Raw genomic sequence first — 19,885 nt, 5'->3', positions numbered from 1 at the left:
TTGATTTCAATTTATTTTTTCTACAATAAAACAATTGTAACTTCATCATGAAATCATTTTTATTAACAAGTTGAATACCATGGGGGTCACCGGTGACCGGCTCTAAGTTTGTTCGTAGCTCCGCGGTGGTCACCGGTGACCGGTGAAGCCAAGATTATTAGAAACACACAATTCAAATAAATTTTTAATATTATTATCGTTACTATAAAGGTTTATAGAAATTAATGCTATATAGAACTCACAAAAATAATTTTATTTATATACACAGAGATGCCAACTTGCTCCGGACAGCGAATAAACATTTTAAATTGTATTTTATTAATTGTGATTCTTGGTTTAATAAATTTAATTTAGTAGATTTTTATCCACCACTATTTTTAAACAATTCGTAGGCTTATATTATTCACCACTTTTTGCTAGAGTCATGCTAAACTTCTTAATAAAAGAGCAAAATCTGTTTAAATTTGCAAATCTAGTTTGTAGTTATTTACCGTTTGGCCAGACAGGCAAGTAAAATTAGCGTGGCATTCAGCGTGTTAACATTGTATTAAAAGAAACTTATCTTCGACTTTGAGCAGTCGAGGCATCATAACGTTTTAATGGGAACCGAGACATGCAAACTCCTCCGGATTCAACAAAATATGTTAAATAGAAGGGGACTACTAGCAGAAATTTATAAATTTTCGGTTAATTATAAATTTTCAGTTAACAATGTGGTGCATCACATAAGCTTTCAAATTATTTAGAAGTAGTGTTCAAAAAGAAAGTCTATAAATCGAATTTACTAAACTAAAAATACTTAATTAAAAGACGACCACTTGAAAATATTTATCCGATGTCTGGAGCAAGTTTTCATCGCTGGAAATCCACTTTTCTATACAAGAAAACCCATAACCTTTTCGGGACGGAGAGTCATAAATGTAGTGATACGAACTCAGAATCAGGATGGTAAAAAATAAAAAGCGGTAGCTTAAGTTGGGGCATAGCTAATCTGACAGACTTATTTTTGTTACCCCTTTAAATCTAACCCATCCAATCCCTTACCTGCCAACTCTTCCGGATTTTCCGGAAGATTTTATTTTCACATTTAAAGTGGTAGTAAGTATATACCATACCTGCCAACTTTTAATCCCTTCCATTATCATTTTCCCCAGTGGTGTTAAAATGGAATTAAAACTTCAATTTTAAACAAACAAATACGTTGCATTTCAAAAAACTTAAGTTTACAACCATGATGGTAACGCATATTAATATATGTGCTTCATTTTTGTAAGAATAGTGGTGATCAAAATCATTTAAAAATTAAGTTTATAAAAGAAAAAAAAAGTACATATTTACTACCACTTTAAATATGAAAATAAAATCTTCCGGAAGAGTTGGCAGGTATGATATACTATATTTTCTTTTATGAACTTAATTTTTAGATGATTTTGATCACCACTATTCTTACAAAAATTAAGCACATATATTAATATGCGTTACTATCATAGTTGTTAACTTAAGTTTTGAGAAATACAACGTATTTGTTTGCTTAAAATTGTAGTTTTAATACCACTGGGAAAAATGGTAATGGAAGGGATTAAAAGTTGGCAGAATCCCTGCGTGTTAAAAGTGTAACTATACAATTTTTAATTCAAGCTAAGTAGTGGTGAATGAAATAAAGCAAACTACTATTACCCCGCCCTCAAATAAACTGCTATAAAAAATAGTTTGGCTACCAGTTTTATCTTTTTTACCCTGATTATCGACACCCTGAGAACGTATATGTGACTCGCCGGTCTCGAAGAAGTTAAACCATGTATTGGGACAAATATTGTCTTTTATATTGAAGTTTTCGTTTCATCTTTTTGATTAAACCAAATGACATTTCCCTTGCACGAAGAGAAGACTGCTAAAACATTATTTTAATAACATTGGCACTTGGACTCTAGTAGCCTATATTCTACTATATATCTTGGAAATATCCAGGCTATCCCGGCCCTTTATCTAATTGTACAAGTACATAATCAGATTAAAAGAAAATTAACTCTTATAGTAATCATAGTATTATAGTACCTGAAAAGTTTTTCCTTTCTTTATTATGGCATTATTGATACATTTTATGGGAAGATATTCAAATTTTGAATAAGTAATATCACAATAGTATAGTAAGATGATAACTAAGGTTCATAAAGAAACAATTGTAAAATTCCTTTCTTCAATGCTATTTCTTTTTCTCTAAAATTCCGTATTTGTTTATTCTTTCGATGAATTCTTCTTGGCTGTAGAAGTAATCTTTGAATTCTTTGCTGTCCATGGGACCTAAAGTGCCTCCCAACTCATGTGGAAGAAAACTCGTTGGAATGTGCTCGTGCAGACTATTTAAATTACTTCCATGCAAATGGATCTATAAATGCAAGTTAAATTACTATGGAGAATTAACTATAATACAAGATCATACATACAGTACAGACATATGTAAAAATAACTTAATTCTTCGTGCAACTGATTTGGTCACTATACGAAAGAACAGTTAATTGTTAGATTGATTTGTTTAACCCATTTGTGAAAAGTCCTTAAACGCAGAATTTTTATTAAAGATATTTTTAATATTTTTTTTTCTTTCTATTTTATGCTAATTTAAGTCAAAAAAGTGAAAAATATTACATTTAGCATTTTAATAATGGTTATGAATTACAGCATGAAACAATTATTTTTAAGTCATTCTGATCTATGAGAAACAGTTATTCATTTGAAATTTCTTTAGTTTACAAAATCAATTATCGATAAATTTTTGTTTTACATTTTAGTACTGATATAATTTGGATAATCTAACAGATTCTTTTAGTAAATATTAAACTTTTTTTTGTACTTAAAATTACAAAAATATATTCTTGTTTTCAAAAAATGCACAAAATGGTAAAGGGCTTTACGAAGAAGAGTAACACAAAAGTTTCCTTATAAGGATTTATTTTGTATCGAAAAAAAANTAGTTTAACTATATAACGTTCACTTCGATGTTTTCAAAAAATGCACAAAATGGTAAAGGGCTTTACGAAGAAGAGCAGTTGTCTCTTTTTTTTTTTAAATTGGGTATCTTTTTTTAAAAAATAAGAAAGTCGTAACACAAAAGTTTCCTTATAAGGATTTATTTTGTATCGAAAAAAAATTGTACTATAATTTATTAATTACATTAATATAGTTTTGTGAATTTAAAGTTTAAGCCCGAGGATTTTTTAACAAAATAGAAGGAATCATAAATGCATTCTCAGGGTGTCGAGAGTCAGGGTAAAAAAAGAAAAAAACTGGTAGTCAAATTATTTTTATAGCAGTTTCTTTCTGGGCGGGGTAATAATAGTTTGCTTTATTTCATTCACCACTTTTTAGTTCGAATTAAAAATTGTATAGTTACACTTTTAACACCTTACACATTTAACACATTGTATAGTTACACTTTTAACACCTTACACATTTAGCACATTGTATAGTTACACTTTTAATGCCTTGATAGCTACCACATAGTCTGCTGATCTAAGGAACTTATACACGATGGATGGAATACGGGCCACTGCGCAACCCATGCACCCAGCTCATAAAACAAGATCATATCAGAACGAGGATGGAATGTGCTAGATTTAAAGTGAAAACAAAAATAAGTCATTGAAATTAGCTCTGCCCGAAATTCTACCGCTTTCTATTTTTTTACTATCCTTATTTTAATTCTGTACGAATACATTTTCATTATGACTCGCCCGCCAGAGAAGGTAAAGAAATATCCACTTTCAGGGCAAACACCTTCCAGTTGCAGGGAGGCCACAGGTGGCTATCTAGGTAAAAAGCGGTAGAAACTCAATTCACTTTTATTTATTTATTATCTCTTTAATTATTCAATCGTATCTACCACTATAACTTACATTTCACATTATTCATATACGAAAATATTTTTGCATTTACTATCAATATGATTTTGAGTCCCGATTTTCTGTATATATGCTATCATCAATTTTTAATGCTCAGTTCCAAATTTCTACTTCAATTAATGTAAATATCACAGATTAAGCTCGTATTTCATGTATATCCATCTAATCATGGCTGTATTCATTTTTCAATGGCAATTAATGTAAATCTCCGATCAAGTTTGTACATACTTCTAATCATGGTTACTTTATTATAATGTTACCACATTGTTACATAATTCAAAATGTTTTATTCACTGTATATAATTTTCATGATGAATGGGGTAGGGGCCGCTGCGCGGCCTAGGCACCCAGTTTTGTTTAAATAAATAAATAAATAAATTCACTATCAATAGTAAAGTGAAAAAAATATACTTTGGAAAGTTGCAAATTTTAATTTCTTGTACAAAAAATTTCTAAATTTTAATCATTAATTTTAGTCGTCCGTGGCAACCCTATAGTTGTTACCACTTTCCATTTTTTATTTCAGACTGTGGACACCCTGACTTGATATTCCACTTTCTTCACACGGCTGTTTTTGTAATTAAGACGACTTTTTGTTGACGAGCATCATTGAGCTAATAAACAGCTCAAATCATTCATTAATAGTACTAATTTAACAAGATCTCGGATATGACGATGGATTTTTTAACGAATAGTCGGTCTATTGTTTACCCTTTCGTTACGGCAGTCCATTCCACTGAGCTGACGCCACTGAACGGGTCCCAGTTGGTCAATGATATGTTAGCCACTGTAAGTTGAAGCAGATTGAGCCAGTTACCAAAAAGTATTACGTGGATGCCGGCGAAATATGGCCTTCGTAACGAAAGGTTAAAAGGCTTAGATAAAATTTGTTATTGCTAGTAAAACCTATACTAACGAGACAACCGTGCAGGAAAAAGCTTTGAAAGATTGTGGAATTTTCATTTTTTTTAAAGAGTTTATAAACTCAGTAACAGTTCAATTTGTCCAAAATACATCGCCATCTACATAAGAATAAATTGTAAATAATAAATTCTAGCTCATCATTGTACAGTCTAGCTTTAATTTCTGCCTTTTTGGGGCTAACAAGCACCTTGATTTAACAACAGTTAGTTCGCCTGCCTTTTCCAACGTTCATTATCCTTCATTACAAATATTTTAAAATATCACTTTCATTCTTCCCCAAATGGATGATAGTAAAATTATTTTCCAAAATTGTTTGGGGAAATAAATACTAATACATCGCATTTCTTTGAAAGCTTTAAGTTGGCCACTGTTACCATGATGATATATGAAGTGGTATAAATTTATCATTAGGACAAAATTCTATGTAACTCAAATAATAGTACAGTAATTAATTCTGTGAACAAGAAAGGTGCATGTCTGCTTTTAATAGTGATAAATAAAAACTAAACTCAATGGTTCAATGAAAATATTCAAGTTCATTTTTTAGAAAAAAACATTTACTCTTCGGAGATGAGCTGCAATTTACAATTCAACTAATTGCCATATACATTATGCGTAATTATTCAGATTCTCTCAGAAGCATCAAATTATATCTAATATTCCATTGATTAATAACTATCAAGCATTAGATATAATCAGTTTTGTTTAGTGTTTTGATAGCAAACATCAACAATTTCTCTACAGTTAAGTTAATGCTATATTGTAAATGATAAATAATTTAATTTTTCAAACTAAAATTTCGAAAAGAGTAAGATTAGTTAAATATCTAATATCTTTATTAATAATTACATAATGAAATAAATATTATTGACAATATATTAAATTTTCAGCACGATGTAAACATAAACTAGGGACGAGAACTTTTCTGGGACGCGGTTTTCATTTTTAAAAGTTTAAATTTTAGTTTCGTTTAAATTTTAAATTCTTTTATTTGAAATTACACAATTCAAAATACTGTACGAATACAAATATTTTGCAATTTAAAAATTATTTTTTTTAATTATTATATAGCCATTTCTTAGGCATAAACAAATATCTCATTCATAGCCAAAATAAAGTATTAACTAACTTATTTCCACATCGGGTATTTTACTTCCCTAATTCGCATTAATTTTCTTTTCTTTTTAACACTCCTGTCTTCGTTTTATTTTGATATTTTTTTTAAATTTAACAATGTCCTGTAATATATTTTAGCACAGAAACAACTGAGCATAGCAAATATGTAATCTGTGAGCACAATTAGAACAGGCTTAAAAATTTTGAATGGTTTTGAAAAAAGTTATCACGTTATTCTTAAACAAACACATAGTAATTTAATGTGAACTATTACCAGCTTTAATTTTATATTTAAACTCATTCTATACTTACTCTTTCCATTAGTTTTCTTTTGCCTATGAGTTTAACCATTGAGAAAACAGCTTGCAAAGCATATGGTTCGTTAACTAAATGGATACCTTTCAATCTCTCTGGCCAGCAATCCTATAAGTAGAACAATATTGAAGCTGTGTATAGATAACATATTTCAATGTTTATTGAGGAAAAACAGTCAATATGTGTGAAATATTTACGTAATATTTAATAAATGTTTACGTAATTAGCATTATGCATGACGTCGTGACAAAAACACCCTCAGAAAAATTAGTTTAACTATATAACGTTCACTTCGAACTATGTTAACATTCAAGTTCACTGCAACCTTTATTTAGTGTTAACGGAAACCATATTTCCGTTCTTAACACTAGGTTTACGGGACGCGTCATTTTGACGCATTTCGAATTTTTTTAAGAAAAATTACGAAACCCGTTTTCAGTTTTATTTTATCTCTTGTAATGACTTTTATCCATTGATATAGGTAAATATATATTAAAGTCTATTTTCTTCAAAAGCGTTGAAATATTGAAGTTCTCTTTGTGGTATACCTATCTCTACGGATATGCGTCAATTTAACGCGATCGTAATTTAGACAAAATTTTGAGTAGACATGCAATTATCACATCAATAATAAATTAGAATGTACGGACAATACTTCGATCCATTATCGTTATCTCAAATGAAACAAGCGATAAACTGTCGCCGATAAGCAATAATAGAAAGAACAAAAGCATAATGTCAATTGATGTCAGAGTGTCAGATTTTGAAGGTTTCAGTTGCTTAGTTCGAGTATTGAAAAATAAAATTTTACTAGAATATTTCATTTTTTTCTTATAGTATATAATTACATTGCTTTCTAAGTGCAGAGATGCCACACCAAAATAATTAAAAAAAACGGTAAATAACTACTAAATAAATTTTGCAGTATACCGAAAAAGTGGTGAATTAGATAAGTCTGCGAATTATTTAGAAATAGTGATGGATAAAAATCTATTAAATTGAATTTATTAAACTAAGAATCACAATTGATAAACTACCACTTCAGAATACATATTTGCTGTCGGAAGCAAGTTGGTTCTGCTATATGTATTCATTCATGCATCAAATTGATGCAAGTTAGTAGAGATAGGTATATAACCTCTTCTGACCTGATATTATCATTTTGTAAAAGTGGTAACTTCATTTTGAAAAATATACATACTTTAAAGTATTCATATGTACTAAAAAATAATTTCATTTTGTTTACTGTGAGTTTAAAATTCAAAACTGATCTTATAAAATCAATTGGAAGTTAAGTTAATGAAACTTTCAGCAGTCTTGAGAAAAGTTCGTCACCACTCTTTAATTTTTCCCACGTTGTGGATACTTTGGGTCTGAAGAGGATAAGAAACATCCGTGAACCTAGTGTTAAGTTGTCAATCCGTACAAGTAATGAAGCTTAAATTGGTTCAATTTGCGTGATAATTGGGCTTAACTTGGTACCAAGTTAAGGATGCAGTTGCACGATATTGCGGCTAAGGGCACGAGCGAATTTCTAACAGTGATGGTTGCAGGTGCTTAAATAGGACACTTCTAGAACATACAAATGCTCTAGCACAGGGGACTCCAAACTACGGCCCGAGGGCCACATCCGGCCCGCGGACAGATTTTGTCCGGCCCGTGGAGAGCTAGCATACTTGAAAACTCCTTTTAGAGAACATATTTTTTTAAGCAAATTAAATTTAGTTTACTGAAGTGTTCTAATTTTATGTTGAATAATTATTAATATGACATCTACATTGATATGGTCATGGGCTAACTACTCATAACATTGTTGTAGGCTTATTGTTATTGTTTTTGTGATAAGTTGGATAAAGAAACACAGAATTGTAATGAGTAATGGCCCTCGGAACTCACTGGAGTAATCAGTATGGCCCTAAGGCTGGAAAGTTTGGAGACCCCTGCTCTAGCATATGCATATACTTGTTTTTTAATTGATTCCTTCAGTAACAATTTGTATTTATTGAAATCAATACAATAAAACAAAAACTTTGTGTGAAACAATAAAAATTGGTACACCATGTATGACATTACGAAGAAAACACTCTGAAATTGGTTCAATGCGCCTTGAACCATATTAACATTTAATTTGGTATAACCTCAATAAGGTGATAAAGTGAACCATAATTCCATTCAAGTTTCCATTCAGTTCAAGCAATGAGGTTCAGTTTGTAAAAAGATATGGCTTAACTTGACACCATGTTAAGGTCGCAAGTGCACGGGTTTGTATTTTTTGAAACATAAATGCTTGTATTCGTGTAATAAAAATTTGCAATGCAGGTTAATATGGGTGGATTATTCTCCATTTTAATTTAAGTTATAATTATATATCAAAACTTTAAAAATTTATTGATTATAGATATAGTTATATTTGCTAGAAAAAGATATTGCATTTTCTTTTCTGATACTACCGCAATAATTAAATTAAGAATTCTACAATAATTTTAACTGACATTTAAAATAATCTGATTTTTCCGTCCGTCAAATTTATGATTTTGTTGCTTTAAACCATGGAATGATGAATATGAATTATATATATTCTTTTAAGTTTAGTTTTTTTTTTAATGTAAAACACTAGCGATACCTATATTACTTAAATTTTTATCGTATTCATCATGCCTAAAAAGGAAAATAACTTAGTTGATTTCTAAACATTAATCATTAAAAATGGCAAAGGTTATAGCCAAAACAAATGAAAAATTACAAAAGTATTGATTTCTTTTACTTATAATAAATGAATTTTATAGACATGAAATTCCGTCGTGATGTGTAAATGTCATGAATTTTCAAAAACAATATAGCTTATTCAGAGTTTTTATAAGTAGCATTGTGTGTTAGATTATATGTAATAGAAAATAATAGCTATTTTTTCTAGTTTGATATCCTTTTAAAACTATATAACGCATTGGTGCTTATGAATACATTCATTTTGTTTTGTCCCAGGCATAAATAACTTTACAATAGCTTTTTTTTCCATGTATAACTGTACGAAATGTATCAAAATAAAAAGGGTAAGGAGATAATGACTAAGCCATATTTATCACACCTTCATCGTACTTCACTTCTTCTATCTATAGTCATTAAATTTCAAAAAAAAAATATTAAAGAATGAAAAGAATTTGTGAATGAAAAAACATGTTTCAAATTTTTAAAATATATTGCTGTTTCATTAACCAACACCATATATTAACATTTACATACTTGAATTTATAAAAACAAACACTAAAATTATCATCATTAATTTAATCATTAATTGAATCACCTATTTTAAACTTTTATTACATATATTATGAACTCTAGATATATTTTGAACACTAAAATATTCAATAATATATTTTAAACTCTAAATGTTAAAATATATTTTAATTCCGTATGTTATATTTTGATACGCAGCAAGGTGCACGTTTAATCTGCCGTAGCATGGGTGAAAGCCCTTATATAGCAAGACGGAAAAGAGAAAAACCTGGTACGTAAAACATTTCATTCCAGCATTTTTTTCGAAAAAAATGAAATATCTGCAGCTATCAAGATTTCTTTTATAATTCTGGCATATATATAAAACTGCTTCTTTTCCAAGATAAAGTAGATATTGTTGAAAAATTTAAAAAAAGAATAAGTAAACTCCTCCCCAAAATTAGCTATAACTGAAATGGTTTTACTACCAGCCTTTCCTCTTTTCCGTCTCGCTTTCACCCCTGTGCCGTAGCTAAAAGTCATCTCATAATTAGTAGTGTGGAAGTTTGGAACCAGCTCAGACGCTGTCGACGTCGTCTGACCAGGTCCAAAATTACATTGCATTCCTACCATGACCGTTAAAAGACAAAGCCCTGAAAAACAGAGCTAGATGCTTGACCATGGTTGTGTATCAATTAATGCTTAATGTTTTAAATCCCAAAGAAAATATATACTTAAAGCAAATACTTATTTCACTGCATAATTACTAACTTAAACATTAATATCCTAAAAAGAGTTTTCACATCAAAACTTAAGATGAGATATTTATATACATAATTTTTTTTTTAAATTTTGCCCTTGAGAAATCCTTTGTTTTCTAAAGATGTGCTTAGAAAGTAAATGAGGCATTATTAACCTTCAAAAATGACACTCATATTATGTCGAAACTAAGTTTTTTTTCCCTACGGCATGAGCCACCGCATAGATACTTCACCATAAAATTTCAAGTGTGTATTCTACGAAGAAATTTAAAAAATTAGTATTCTTAAAGGTTATTATTCAAAGTGTATAAACACTTAGAGCAGTGGTTCTCATCCTATTTTAACCCATGTTTCCTTTTAACTAGAAGCTCGTTCCATCCCCCCTTCAAAAAGTCAATATTTATTCTTAATGTATTAAGAGTTTGATTAGTTCTCAAGATGTTTTAAAAAATAAACGAAAAAAGCGCAAAAACTTTTGATTTATTAATGTTTTGATTATTTTTATGAAAACAAACGATTTAAGTGAAATTAATATGACTGCTTTTTAAATGATGTATTATTAATTTTTCAGTACTAGTATAGCAATACAGTGTTATTAATCACTTTCCGGCTGTGAATATTTATTGATTGGTAGTCGTAAACTCAAAATTGGTCGACTGTTCAACGACGGTGAAAAAATAAAATTGTAAATAAACAGTCCTTTAAAGCTTAATGAATCTTTTATTCCAATAGTGTATTAAGACGTAAAATAGTTCTGAAATCATACCTGTAAAGCATTAGTAATGAATTTGGCGAAGGAATAAGTGACAAACTTTGTGTATTGTTGGATACCAGCTCCAAGGAAATCAAATACCACAATTCCTCCACTGATTTGTGACGCCTCACATTCTAGTATCATTTCTGCGCAGATGAAAACGGTGGCGACTAATTCTTCGGCTTTGGCGAGTCGTGGGTTATAGGAGCCTGTAAAATAATTAGTTTAAAGACATGAAATAAAAAGTATGTTTAAGCTGTTTTATTAATAGTTCTAAAATATTAAAGCTCTCAATACAGATACAGAAAACTTCTGACAACAGACATGAAAAATATTGTTTTTATAATTTATTCTGAACAAAAAACGTTTTGCAAACTCATTTATCCAAAAATAACTCCATTATAAAAATTGTTTTTAACAAATACAGCGTACTTCATTTATTAATTATTAACAAACTTTAAACTGTAAATTTCATATATTCATAATTGATTTTAAAATATAAAAAGCAGAATTTGAACAAAATCAGTAAAACAATTTTTGGCTTATAAAATTTAAAATAAAATTTTTTTTTCATTTTTCAAGAGCCATTAACCAATTTCATTCAAATTACTCAGTTTGTCATTTAATGACACAGATTTACAAATCGTAAGGTTCAAAATGTTTTCAACCATTACAGAATTTGAAGGAAAAGACGTATCATGAATTATTTTTTACGTGGAATTACTTTTAGACAAACATGCTTTATAATTGTGCACAAAAGTTTTCGTTTTGCTTTAAAATTATCGAGGCATGGTTAAATATGTAAAAAAAAGTATAGATAATAAGAAATAATTCAGAGGCCCAAATTTTCTACCGATCTTCTCACTAAACTCTTGGGACCATATTTTCCAGTTTGCGACTACCCCCTCACATTGTAATCGAAAATAAAGGCATACTTATTTCAAGAAAGTACGCTTTGTAGTCGCGTTCCATGACTTTAAAACTAATTAATTAGTCAGTTTTTTTCATCATTAAGATTACCACTGAGTACAGAAATATCCAATCATGAGGACAGAAATTTCAGGGGGTGAAAACTATTTTCTTTTGCTCAATTTATTTTTAGACCGTTCTACCGACTAAACTATTGTGACTACATTTTCCAGATCTAAATCAATCTAAATCAATCAAAATAATAAAGGCATACTTATTCCGACAAGAAACGCATTTTTACGGGCTCCGTATCTTGCAAACCAATTAATTAGTCAACTTTTTGCATCATTCATACCCTCCAACTTATGAGGATTTTGAAAATAATTCTTTCTAGTGGTAGCAAACCAAAGTAGAAATTTTTAAAGCAAATGGATCTCTCATAAAACTTTTATCAGAACTTAAGAATCTAGCCATATGGCCTGCACTTTTATTAGTAATAGTGGACAAGTTACGCTAAGATCAATTATTTTTAAATATTAAGACATTAATTTTGCTACCGTCAGAAAAGAAGATTTATGAAACTACGGAAATTCCGTAGCAGTTGGAGGGTATGCATCATTAACCCTTTTGCGCCGATTGTCACAAATACGTGCCAGCATAAAACCGGATCAATCAGGGTAAAAAGATAAAACTGGTAACCAAAGTAGTTCTTTAGCAGTTTACTTTAATTTATTTAATTCACCATTACTTTAGTTCAAAATAAAATAATTTAATTATACTTTGAACTAACATTGATTATATACATGATTAAATTAACAATAATTAAAGTAAAAGCAAAGTAAGTCTGTCAAATTAGCAACGGCTACATTTAAGCTACCGTTTTTTATTTATTTACGTCCTGATTCTGATTTTGTACGAATGCTTACCCGTACCCGAGGGGATAAGGCTCATTTCATAATGAAATTTAATTCATAATAAAATACACTTCAGTTCATTTCATACTCATAAAATTCATAAAACGTAATCTTAAGTGAAAATCGTCTGGTTATTGCAATCTGGCCCTTACCTAGTCTGCATATTGCAATGTGCGAACCATCAGGAACTCTGTACGGTGAATAGTATATCATATTCATTTCCATTATAGATCTTACTTGAGATGGTTTGAGATTCGTGAACACTCCTGCATGTCGAGCTTTGAAGTTGTAATAATTCCTCAACACTTTTATTGCTTTTTTGGCATTGAATTTCTTTGCACGTAAAAAACGCAGAAGAAAGTTTTCATCCAATCTGCTGTACAAGTCTTGCTCGTCTAGAAAACCCAAAATTATATTAGCACATTATTGAAGAGAAAATTTTAACTGTAGTAATTTTTACTAGACAACAATTTAAGAAAAATAGAAAAGACACAAGATGATGATGAATAGAAACATACGGTTTATTTTGCTCCGCTTACTAAACCAGAACACCTTTTATCTCTAAATTTTAAAATTAATTACAAAAATTGTCAACAGATGGCACTCTCAAAATACTAAAACCTTTTTGAGGCATTTAACTTAGAAAAACTCTTACATAATGGAAAATTTCGGTGCTTGTAAACAATGTTTAAGGATTAATTTTCCCAGGTATACAATTGTTTTTTAGTAATTGGAAATATGCAACGCAATCTGTTGAGACATCATTATTTTTTGAAAAATATTTTTATGTAATAATCAAACTGCGAATTCGGTAAGATTTTGTTGCCCTGGAAGGACTTCTGTTCACTTCTGCCATTTCGTCTATGTATCACAAACTCGATATTAAATTTAAATTTAAAAAAAAAACATGAGTTATGTATTTTTACTAAAATAAAACACATTAATCAATGAAACTTGATGGAATATTTTTCTTATCTTTTCTTAAAATTGATCTCTAATGTTCTCTTGATTGCGCTCTTGTATATTTGATTGTTTCCTAAGATTTTGTTGTACTGGAAAGACTTCTGTTCACTTCTGCCATTTCGTCTATGTATCATAAACTCGATATTAAATTTAAATTTTAAAAAAAAAACATGAGTTATGTATTTTTACTAAAATAAAGCACATTAATCAATGAAACTTGATGGAATATTTTTCTTATCTTTTCTTAAAATTGATCTCTAATGTTCACTTGATTGCGCTCTTGTATATTTGATTGTTTTCTAAAACAACGTTAAGAAACCAATTAAATGTTGCCACTAAATTGAACTTTTTCCCTACTACTTAAATAGATGTCATTGCTGAGCAAATTTTTTTCATATTTAAATATTTGAATTGTGGTTTAAGCGTACGATAATCATTTAAATTCAAATTACTTATGAGGTAAATATGCTTTGTTTTAGTTGTGAAATTTTCCAATAACAGATAATATCAAACCAATTACCTAAAATGACTCTTATTATAGTCATGCGATCACCAATACGTCAAACATTAGGAACAAATTTATTTTATTTCAACGCTGGCATGCGTTAAAAAGTAGACTTTTTTTTTTCTTTCTTTAAAGGTATTTGAATTTTTAACCATCAGGAATCGGTGTAATCGAAATTTTGAGAATATGATCCAAACATTTAAGTCAGGGGAGAGATTTTAATTTTTACGTATTCCGTCATATATCTGGATAAACTGTTCGAATTGGAGTTGACGGGTCGGTATAGACATCACCTTCAACATCAGAACTCCACACAAGTTTTTATAAGTAGTCTGCGCAGATTATTTAAAAAGCGAACCAGTTGTGCTCATGAGCCCAAATTCGTTTTTAAAAGTATTAACTAATCAAGTTTTTCAGAGTACCTATCCATGTATGGATATCTGCTCTTTCATCTAAATTGAATAATATGTGGTGGAAGGGAAGGGAGGTGCTGCGTTAACATTAAGTTAAATCTCAGAATGAACAATAATTGATAAAATCAAGTCTGAGTCATGCATAAAAATAAATCGCAAGTTGATACATAATAAAGGGAACAAATTGAAGATAAAGATAAAGAAAGAATATTTACACTATTTACAAATGTTTTTAAAAGTAATTGAGAGATATGTATCATATATATTTAAGAATTGAATCCGTAGTGGATGAAAAGTAAATAAGACATATATTTGCCACCACTTTCTAATTTTCAATAGATTTTCTATTAACTGGCTCCTTCGTAAATTGGCTTGCTTTCATAGTGGTCTGATTGGACTACCTTTCAGTTATAGGAGGAGTTGTACTCACGTTTGAAATGCTACAATTAACTTTTTTTTTGTTATAAACAATGTATTATTGTAGTGAGAAAACATATTTTCTGCAAAAATAGCGGAATGATAATATGCATCTTGTGACTATTTGATCTGTTTTATTGACACAAACTGTAAGGAAGAATTTTATCATTCAATATCGCGTAGTCGGCAACAAATATTTCTATCTTTTTTTAATTACTAAGTGTACATAGTATTCATTAAATAATTGTATCTTTTTAAATAAAAAAAAAGTAATAAAAGTGTTCCCTTTTCCAAAGAAGCGCCTTTAATAAGGTGACCAGGGTTCTCAAAAAACTAAAGAAACTAGTAGTTAAATTACTAAAGGAACATTCGAAAACTTTTCTCGTTGTCTTTTCAAAAAAATTATTCCTGTTAGAGAATCCTTGCAAGGGATCTTTGTTCTAAGAATTTTGATTTGGAAAGATAAAACTGTGAGTTTTCTAATGCAAAGAAATTTTACGAACAACTTTTTAGTTTCTGGTGGACGCTGGTCAGCTTAGCTTGAATGCAAACCATAAGTATAGAGAGAAAAATACGATCATTACTGAATTTGATAAATAACATTTTTTAAATTATTGTTTGCATGGATTTACTTTTAGTCAAACATGTTTTGTAATTGTGTGCAAAAGTTTTCGAAACATGGTTAAATATGAAAATAAAATATTAATTATTATAAAATAAACTATTCAGAGACCTAAAGTTTTTATCATTCTCCTGACTAAACTATTGGGACCATATTTTCCCGTTTGCGGTATTGCGAAGGACAAAACTTTACATCGGTCAACAAAAAAAAAAAAAGCATACTTATTACAACAGAGTACGCTTTTTGGTCGTAACTTAAAAACCAATTAATTAGTCAGCTTTTTAGCATCATTAAGAGTGGCCCTGAGTGCACAAATATTTAATCCTGTGAACAAAAGTTTCTCTGGAGGTGGTAACTTTTTTTCTTTTGCTCAACTTACTTTTCTACCTCTCTCCGGACTAAACTATTCAGACTACATTTTACACTTTGCAGCAACTCAATCTAAATCAAAACTAATCAATCTATCTACTCAATCAAAGATCTAAATCAATCAGAAATTACGAAAAATCAATCAATCAATAAAGCGAAAAATTATTTTTCTGCATGGAATACGAATTTATTTTTGGATGAACGAATTTAGCCAAAGTATTATCTTTGGATGAACGAATTTATCCAAAGTATTATCTTTGAATGAACGAATTTATCCAAAGTATTATTTTTGGATGAACGAATTTAGCCAAAGTATTATCTTTGGATGAACGAATTTATCCAAAATATTATCTTTGGATGAACGAATTTAGCCAAAGAAATATCTTTGGATGAACGAATTTAGCCAAAGTATTATTTTTGGATGAACGAATTTAGCCAAAGTATTATCTTTGGATGAACGAATTTTATAATTGTGAGCAAATAATTTTCGATTCTCTTAAAAAATACTCGGAAATAAGGTGAAAAAACTAAAATTAACATTAAGGAGCCTAAACTTTGGACCAGCCTCCAGACCAAGCATCGTCTGCACTAATTAATTAGCATATTTGAAGTCACCCCCTCTGACCATTAAGATGGAGTCCTAGAATGTGAAGATCCGATCATTAGAACAAAAGTTATTCAGGGTAAGTTTTTTTTTCTTCCTTTTTTTGCACAATATACAACTCAAGTGCTTCCTAATTAAAAACAACAAAAAAAAACATAAAAAAGACTTTTACTTACATAGACTCTTTTGTTTTGACTTTATTCGAACTACAGATTAAGCTAATTTTCTCGGTATTAATCATGCTATAGCATCTTCTTTCATAAGATCAAATGTCACGAATAAGGTCATTATATAATATAATGATATTAAATTACCTTCGTAAAATGCATTAATTTCTCGATTAAAGTGCAAAAATAAAGTATTGTCTTTAACATGGAATAAGTAATTGATCACGATAAATTGCTTTAAATAAAAATTTTAAAAAAATTCCGAAACCGTTTTTTTTTTTAAAAAAAGTGTGTGTCAACTGTTAAAAGTAAATACATTAGATAATCATCTTAATCACAATTATTCTTAAATAACTCATATTATCCCAGAATAATTTTTTTTAATGTTAGTTTTAAGAATATTAAAGACCATTCATAGTGTTTAGGCTTACAACTTCCCCTTAACTTTAACTGGTTTTTCTTTCAAAGCTAGGATTTAGCTTCGAATTCGGCCATTACATTTAAATTATACGAATAAATAACATTCTCTCCTCAATTCAACCGTTTTGTTATTGATATTTATCATTGCGTTAACAATTTCATTTATAATCACACTCAATCCTAAATAGCCTACATTATCTCAATTGTTTTTCAATGCTAACATTAGGAGTCATAAAATTATATAACATATCTGCATTATATTACATATCTAAGTAATTAATTTTTCCTTTTAAATAATTTTTCACCACTAATCCATCAACAATTCAAAGTATCATATGAAATGTAACTTTATAGAAAATAAATTATGTATCTCATGTATATCGACCTAATCATGGCTGTATTCACTTCTTTTTTAAAGGCAATTTATGTAAATCATCGATCAAATTGTACAAATTTCTAATCATGGTTTTTTTATGTTACCACACTGTTACATAAATCAAAATGTTATATTCACTGTAATAATATTTTTATGATGGATGGGTTAGGGGCCCGCTTCGTGGCCTAGGCACCCAGTTGTTTAAATAAAGCAAGCAAGCAAGAAAATAAATTATGGTGACATGACAGTTTTATAGCGTTGTCTTTATTCTTCAAGTTTATTATTTAATTCACTTCCAATTCTTTAAAACTTTTGCAAAAAGTGAAGCATTTGGTATCCCAAAAACTGTCAACTTTCGGTGATTTTTTTAAAAATTTATTCTCGTGGTACCTAAATTTATGTTTTAATGCTTTTTTTATGCATATGAACTTATTTTCCACACCACTACATGTAAATTATTTAAAAGTTCATGTGCAACGCCACCTTGTTCTATTTGTTCCCTGATGAGGTTCTTAGAAGAACTTAATTACTAAAAATAACTTAATTATGTAAAATTACTAAAAATTCTGAAAGCTTAGGCTTTTTAATGTCTACTACCATATATAATAATTTTTAAAAAGCTTAGTAGTTAGCAAGCCTGCATATCTGCATACCTGCCAACTTTTACGCATTTGGCGTAAAATTTTATTTTTATATTTAAAGTGGTAGTAAATATATACAAATTTTTCCTTTATAAACTTAATTTTTAAATGATTTTGATCACCACTATTTTTAAAAAACTTACGCATATATAATAATATGCGTTTCTCTCAATGACTTCAGCTCATGCTTTTTCAATTACAACCTATTTCGTTGCTTAAAATTGAAATTTTAATTCCATTTTAATACCACTGGGGAAAATCGTAATTGAAGGGATTAAAAGTTGGCAGGTATGATATCTGTAATACTTACCACCATAATTTCCAAAATTAAAAAGAAATCTGAACAAATAAAATTTAAAATTTTTCCCTATTGTGAGCAATTTCATGTTAAACTTTTTCACTCCGAATACTGTTTGAATCGACGTAACCATCTACTGTTACTGTTTGAATTGGTGTAATCAATTAAAACATATTGCACAATAATTTTACATAATTTCTAAAATAAATAAAATAACGTTGTTACAAATTATTAAGATATTAGGGATTTTAGAGTACCAACTTTTCATCTCAGCGTAGAGTCAGTGGAGTGCAAAAGGTTAAAAAGCACATATTTTTAAACCATTAGAAAAAAAATCTTTAGGGCTAAAACAAAAAAGTTTATAGCTATCATAAATAGATCAAAGTAAAAAGACATGTAGTTTTATTCCCAAAAACAAAGGCTGTTACAAAATATGCTACAAGTTTTCATTTTGGGGGTATAGATAGATAGAAATATCGCCAAAAGAAGACGAAAGCTGGTGGGTTAATAAGCCTTAAACTTACCATTAATGAGCCTACGAAATTCAACCAGAACTTTTGCTTTTATGTTTGGTTTCTCATTCAATTCTTCTTCAGCTTTTTTAATCAATTCAGGTGTTAATCCTTTGAACCAAACTGGAAGCAGCGACATGTTAAAAGTTTTAAAAATTCCACATTAATAATAAATTTTACAAAAATACGAATACGTCTTAGCTCTGTGGATTTGAGGCAGTTTTGAAACTGGTTTTGAGCACGTTAAAAGGCCACTAAATAATATCGTTATCATCAACAATTTTTAGAATAATTATTTCGTTTATTCTTGTTTACTTGAGGTCATCTGTCGTTAATTGAATCATTTTCCTTATCAAACGATGGGTTTTATCTCTTTACAGCTACTTAAAGTTGACACAAAAGGAAATTTTAAAAATAGATATAATAGAGCTGTGCTGAAGCATAAGAAATAAATACCGGAAAGTTTGAATACCAAAGCATGACGCACACATTAACATGCTTGAAAATTCCTGTATAACAACTAATTACTTTATAATTACTGTATAAAAAAAAACCTTACAGTAATTATATTAAATTTGTATATTTAATTGCAGATAGTTTTAAGTTAAATTAAATCTTTCTTTGTTTTAAATTGAAACAAGCATAGTCAAAATATTTTCACATTTCTTTGTTTCGAATTAAAAAAATTATAATCAAAATATATTTCTCATTTCACTTTGTTGTGTGCCCTTGGCGTTAATTTATTTATTTGTTTTCCTTACATTTTTATCTTA

The 19,885-nt window shown here is 29.2% G+C and overlaps 1 protein-coding gene across 1 annotated transcript; it reads right to left on the bottom strand.

Moving 5' to 3' along the window:
• Positions 1 to 2,060: 2,060 nt before the first annotated feature.
• On the bottom strand, positions 2,061 to 19,461 carry LOC107456581 (alpha-tocopherol transfer protein-like). Its single transcript, XM_016074487.4, has 5 exons — positions 19,125 to 19,461; positions 12,958 to 13,200; positions 10,995 to 11,191; positions 6,252 to 6,362; positions 2,061 to 2,386 (listed from the first exon to the last, which is right to left on the bottom strand). The coding sequence occupies exons 1-5, from the start codon at positions 19,249 to 19,251 to the stop codon at positions 2,204 to 2,206; spliced, it is 861 nt and encodes a 286-aa protein (XP_015929973.1). The 5' UTR covers positions 19,252 to 19,461; the 3' UTR covers positions 2,061 to 2,203.
• Between the last annotated feature and the right edge of the window lie 424 nt (positions 19,462 to 19,885).

Source organism: Parasteatoda tepidariorum, chromosome 9 (assembly GCF_043381705.1).
Source record: "Parasteatoda tepidariorum isolate YZ-2023 chromosome 9, CAS_Ptep_4.0, whole genome shotgun sequence".
NCBI classification, from domain to species: Eukaryota; Metazoa; Arthropoda; class Arachnida; order Araneae; family Theridiidae; genus Parasteatoda; species Parasteatoda tepidariorum.
Note: the sequence above shows the minus strand (reverse complement) of the source record. Positions and strands in the feature narration are given on the sequence as shown.

Bases quoted from the DNA above. Each gene is read 5' to 3' on its own strand.
- LOC107456581 (XM_016074487.4), bottom strand. From the start codon at position 19,251: ATGTCGCTGCTTCCAGTTTGGTTCAAAGGATTAACACCTGAATTGATT. The intron at 11,192-12,957 runs GTAAGGGCCAGA...ATTATTTTACAG, and splicing joins CATTGCAATATGCAGACTAG to GCTCCTATAACCCACGACTC. The intron at 2,387-6,251 runs GTAAGTATAGAA...TTGCATTTATAG, and splicing joins AAAGAAAACTAATGGAAAGA to ATCCATTTGCATGGAAGTAA.